Source organism: Neophocaena asiaeorientalis, unplaced genomic scaffold (genome assembly GCF_003031525.2).
Source record: "Neophocaena asiaeorientalis asiaeorientalis breed wild unplaced genomic scaffold, Neophocaena_asiaeorientalis_V1.1 scaffold203, whole genome shotgun sequence".
NCBI lineage: Eukaryota > Metazoa > Chordata > Mammalia > Artiodactyla > Phocoenidae > Neophocaena > Neophocaena asiaeorientalis.
The window spans coordinates 1,549,222-1,555,121 of record NW_020172776.1 but is presented as its reverse complement, the minus strand read 5'-3'; the positions used below and the strand labels follow the sequence as shown (position 1 = coordinate 1,555,121).

Genomic DNA, 5,900 nt, shown 5'->3' with positions numbered 1-5,900 from the left:
GGCCAAAAAGGGGGGGGGCCCCGCTAAAAAAAAAAAAAAAAAAAAAAAAAAAAAAAAAATTGCAAAAGTTTTCGCTTCAGAGGACACTATCTAGAAAATGAAAAAGCCTATTCAATTGGAGAAAATATTTCAAATTATATATCAGATAAGGGACTTGTATGTAGAATATATTGGTAACTATTACAACCCAACAATAAAAAGACAACCCAATTTAAAAATGAGCAAAGATTCGAATAGACATTTTCCTGAAGAAGGTATACAAATGGCCAATCAGCCCATGGAAAAAATGCTCAAAATCGTTTGTCATCAGTGAAATGCAAGTGAAAACCACAATGAGATACTACTTTACACCTGCTAGAATGGCTTAATGAAAAAAGATGGACAATAGCAAATTTTGGAGAGGAATGGAGAAGTTGGAACCTGTGATTAATAGAATAATGCTCTCCCCAAAAGATGCCCATGCCTAAACTCAGGGATCTGTGAATATGTTACCTTATTTGGCCAAAGGGAATTTGCTATATGATTACGTTAAGGATCTTGCGATGGGGGTTATTATTGTGGATTATCCAGTTGGGCCACATGTAATCACACGGGTTTTATAAGAGGGATTCAGAAGTGTCAGAGAGAAAAAGAAGTTGTGGCTGTAGAAACAGAAGTTCAAGTGATGCCTTTTGAAGATGGAGGAATACTAAGGAATGCAAACAGCTTCTATAAACTGGAAAGGCAAAGAAACAGAGTCTCCCTGGAGCTTCTGGGGGAATGTACCCCTATTGACAACTTAATTTTAGACGTGTAAAACTAATTTTAGGCTTCGGGCTTCTAGAACACTAACATAATAAATTTGTGTTATGACAAATTTGTGGTAATTTGTTACAGCACCAATAGAAAAACCAATTCCAAACCCTCTTACATTGCTAATGGAAATGTAAAATGGTGCAGACAGAAAATAGTTTGGCAGTTCCTCAAAATGTCAAACATAGAATTACCACATGCAATTCTACTCCTAGAGAACTGAAAACAAAAGTCTACACAAAAACTTGTACATAAATGTTCAAAGCAGCATAATGCATAATAGTATAAAAGTGGAAACACAAATGTTCATAAATTTTTGAATGGATAAACAAACATGTTATATCCATAGAATGGACTATTATTCAGTCCTAAGTAAAGAAATTAATGTACTAAGAAAGAAGTACTGATACATGTTACAACACAAATGAACCTTAAACATGGACACTTATGAACATAGTAAGTGAAATAAGCCAGATACAAAAGGCCACATATTGTATGAATCCATTAATATGGTATGTTCTCAATAGTCAAATCTACGGAGACATAGATTAGTGGTTGCCAGGGGTTGACAAGGGTGGAAAGTGGAGAGTGCTACTGGGTTATGAGAGGGTGATAAAAATGTTTTGGAATTAGATAGTGGTGATGGATGTACATCTTTGTGAATATACTAAAAGCCAAGAAATTGTACACTTTACGGGGTAATTTATGGTATGTGACGTATACGACAACTTAAACATTGGGGGGGAAAATAACAATCAGAAGTGTTATTTTCTGCATACATTTTATGTGCCAGGCACTGTGGCAGTTATAAACTGTTTATAAACTCTGCCTCACTGATCTCACAGTTTTGTCAACAGTGCATATTTCACATTGATAATTTTAGTGACTATGAGTATCTACCATGCCACCAACCTTTCTAGCATCCTGGAGGATTCCCAGATGAATAACACCTGGTCCCTGAATATCTGAGTCCAGGTATACACATGAGACAGGCTGGGACCTGGGACCATTTCCTGCAATGCTGCAATGCTTGCACCTGAACAAACGTCTCCTGGAGTAACAAAATACAAAGAAACTATAAGAGACTAAAAATATGTGCATGCACAGTTGGGGCAAATTATGGGCAAGAAACAAAAAGATCAGAAAAACCCCATTGCCACTTCTGCAGAGCTGGGTGCAAAGGGAGCAAAAGCAGGGTACTGCGCATGCCCCCTGCAACCAACACCACCAAATGCATGAGCAAACCACCTAAGCTACCCCTCCAGCCCGTCCCTGGACACACCCTACCCTCACCCCATATAAGGAACCAGCTCACCTGCGCCCCACCCCCTACCTTCGGGAACTAGCAAGGGAACCTGTTACTTGGTTTTGCTCCTTCCTGCAGCCACAGAAGCCCCCCAAAAGCCTTGTCTGAATTTCTTGACTGGTCTCTTACCAATTTCTATTGATTGGGGAAGGCCGAGAACCCTGGTCTATCACACACAGGTGTGTACATCAAGCTCCAAGAGGAGCCTGTTGATTTCCGGAAAAGAGCCAAGACAAACACCGGTAACCAAGGAAACAGAGCGCTATTTCATCCCAAACGGCCGCCAGCGCCTCCAAGCCTCCACGTCGGCGGCGGTGCCAGGAAGTGACGTCACGCCCAAGTTCCGGTTCCTCCTCGGTCGTTGCGTTGCCTTATCTCCTGTAACCCTGCGGTACACGTGCGTGCGCCAGGTGGGCGCTGTGGTAGCATGGATGCTTTGGATCGAGTTGTGTAAGTGCAGTGGGTTCTTTCCCCGGGTAACGTTGGGGAGAAGGGCCTCTGTAGCGGGACGGAGGAATAGCGCCTCTGCCTCCCGCTCCTCCTGGCCGCCCACGCTCCTTCCTCACACCCGTTGCCACTCCGTGCGGATGTATCCACTAGTTTGGGTTTCCGTCTGTTGGGGCGGCCTGCGGGGAGACGGAGAGCAGGGAAGGCCGTGTGTGGGAGCCGCGGCGTGGAGGTGGCACCGAGGCGTTGGCCGCTTTTATCCTAGACAATAAGAAGTGTCTCGGCTTCCGCAGAAGTGAGAGGAAGGTGAGAGAGGTGTTCTGGGCACAGAACACCTGACTGAGGTGCTCTGAACACAGGCCTGGGAATGTGACAGATTTAGGTGACAGTCCGGGCCCGTCCACTTAAAGCTATGCGACTGGGCCATTTAGTCCCCCTAAGTCTCAGTTTACTCTGTAAAATAGCGTTCATAATAGTCGTACTTCATAGTACTGAGGAATATTTGCGAGAATATATGTAAAGGCTTTGCGGCAGCACATAGAGATGCTCATTAGCTTTTTTTCTTTTCCCCAAACTTGTACACTTCTCTGAGTTATCCTTGGGTAATGTCTGCTTTATATTAGTCCAGAAAATGTTTATCGATCTCATAAATAGTTCTGCTGTTATTTGCTATGGGTTTCTTGCGTTTTACCTGGGTTAACATGTAATCAAAAGGACAAATTATTCTTTTGGTCATTAAATCAGCGATTTTTGCACATGTGCTGAATATTCCTCTGCAGGTGCGGGGACCGCAAAAATGAGTAAGACTAGTTTACTGTCTCATTGTGGGACAAACAGCTAATAAAACGTACAAGGTGTTATTTTCATTAGTTGCTGGTTAGTCAGAAGCAATAAAGCACGTGGAATATAGAACATATAGCACTTTTATTGGGTTATAGACACACTAAATCTCTCCTGGTTTGACTTAAAAAGTACTGTGTATCTTTATCAACCAGTAAATGATTAGAAGCTTTAAATGTGCTTGACATTTTATCTGGTGAATTTTTAAAGTCTGCATGGTAAAATAAGTTTGTGCATATTCTGTTTTGCTTTTACTTCACGAAGTGTCCGTGGGACTGGAAGGAGGGAGGGTCATAGTTATTTAAGAGAAGAGGAATTATTTCAGCAGATGGCAGAGAATTGTTGGAAAATCAAGATTCTCACTGTAGTGTAAGCAGAGGTGAACAGAGTGTATAAAAACATTCTACTCCTGCTGTCACATCATACAATCAGAATAATGGATTTGTTTTCCCTTCATATCTTGCAGAGTGATTGGTCTAGGTTAGTTTTTTTTTTTAATGCCTTTTGTATTTATTTTTTAATTTTTTGGCTGCATTGGGTCTTCGTTGCTGCGTGCGGGCTTTCTCTAGTTGTGGCGAGAGGGGGCTACTCTTCGTTGCAGTGCGCGGGCTTCTCATTGCAGTGGCTTCTCTTAGTTGCAGAGCACAGGTTCTAGGTGTGCAGGCTTCAGTAGTTGTGGCACGCGGGCTCAGTAGTTGTGGCTCGTGGGCTCTAGAACGCATGCTCAGGAGTTGTGGCGCACGGGCTTAGTTGCTCCGCGGCATGTGGGATCTTCCCAGACCCCAGACCAGGGCTCTAACCTGTGTCCCCTGCATTGGCAGGTGGATTCTTAACCACTGTGCCACCAGGGAAGTTCTATCTCTTTTTAAATAAAAGGTTTAGAAAACAGTAATAAAAGAATGCTGGGAATATAAAAATGGGAATCTTTTTAAAGACCATATCTAATAAAATTAACACTTACTTAACAGTAATAGCTGAATATCTTTTACTAATATTCCCCAAAAAAGTGAGATTTTGTTTAGTGGTGGAATCCTAACTGATAAATGTCATGTAATGTTTCTGTTGATTTTTAAGAATTTGCACATAAGTCATGGTTTTGTAATATGAGGAACATGTTTTAAGTTGTTATGAATTGTGATTTTTCCGAATAGAAAGCCCAAAACAAAAAGAGCCAAGAGATTCCTTGAGAAAAGAGAACCGAAACTCAGTGAAAATATTAAAAATGCTATGCTGATTAAAGGGGGCAATGCAAGTTCAACAGTGACACAAGTACTTAGAGATGTGGTACGTATATATATACTTACTTTCTAAATGGTGTTGAAATCATTTTAGGAAATTTTTAGCATACTAGTTGGACTGCCTGAGAAATACATAGGTAAGTTTGGCTTGCTTTAAGAAATGCTAGCCTTAGAGAAAAGCTAACGTCTCACCAAGGCACTGACTACTGGTTTTCCTTACAGCAGCTAGTTCCCTTAGTAAATTTCACCTGATTTCAATTACTAGCATTTGATTTACTCACATTTCAGGAACATATCTAATTTGTAAAACGAGGTAACTGCATATTACTGTCTATTCTTTCAACAATACCAACTACTGTGCTAGGTGCTAGGGATTAATAGTTACATAAGACACAGTCTTTCCCTTCAGTGAGCTTAATGAGGAAGACAGACAAGTAAAAGTTAACAGCATTGTGAATGAAGTGCTGTACTGGAGGTACACACAGGATAGGATGGGAGACTGAGTTAAAATCCCACGGGGGTTGCCACACACAGGATGGACTTCCTAGAGATGACACTTAAGCATCATTTTGAAGGAGGAGTTGGAACAAGAAGGAGAAAAGGAAGCGGAAGAGAAGGACTTCCAAGGCTGAGGAAAAAGCTTGTGCAAAAGGGCGTGTGAATGAGCATGATGCATTTGGGGAACTGCAGATAATTGGGGATGGCTAAAGGAGAGTGGGCTAGATGAAGCTAGAATTTAAGGAAATGAAGGGAATCATTTAAATTGGATAGAATATTGAAAGGGCATAGAAATTTTTAATTAGGAAAGTCCCAGCTAAGAATATTAAGCTCGTGTTGCACGTTATAAGTGATCAAAAGGGAGCCATGCAGAAGATAGCAGAATAGGATTCAGGAACCAGGATAATCTTGTATAATGACTGTTATAATGCTTGATTTTTACCTCTGCTTTTCAGAATGTGCTTTGTTTTGAAAGCTATAAATTATGTTTTACAGTATGCACTGAAGAAACCATATGGAGTTCTGTATAAAAAGTAAGTCATGATTTCTTTTATTTCACTTATTAAATTATATTGTTTCATTATAAAAGTAACAACCAACCACTTTATGGGAGATTTAGAAAAATATTTTGGTTAAAAAATACTACAGTTCCTTACATACATAGCTATGAGTATTTTATTTTTATTTAATTAATTTATTTTAAAATATTTATTTATTTGGCCACGCCTTGTCTTTGGTTGCCACGTGCGGGATCTAGTTCCCTGACTAGGGATCGAACC

General features: G+C 40.6%; 1 protein-coding gene across 2 annotated transcripts in view; it reads left to right on the top strand.

Annotated features, from left to right (window-relative positions):
* The first annotated feature begins 2,454 nt into the window (after positions 1-2,454).
* RPF2 (ribosome production factor 2 homolog) overlaps positions 2,455-5,900 on the top strand; it is a 36,141-nt gene continuing 32,695 nt past the window's right edge. Inside the window, exons 1-3 of one of the 2 annotated variants that reach the window (XM_024740928.1) lie at positions 2,455-2,548; positions 4,537-4,669; positions 5,617-5,654. In XM_024740928.1, the coding sequence (XP_024596696.1) occupies positions 2,526-2,548; positions 4,537-4,669; positions 5,617-5,654 (194 nt within the window). In that variant the 5' untranslated portion in view covers positions 2,455-2,525. Of the gene's footprint in view, positions 2,549-4,536; positions 4,670-5,576; positions 5,655-5,900 lie in introns of those variants that run through there. The other variant, XM_024740929.1, reaches the window with a different exon arrangement.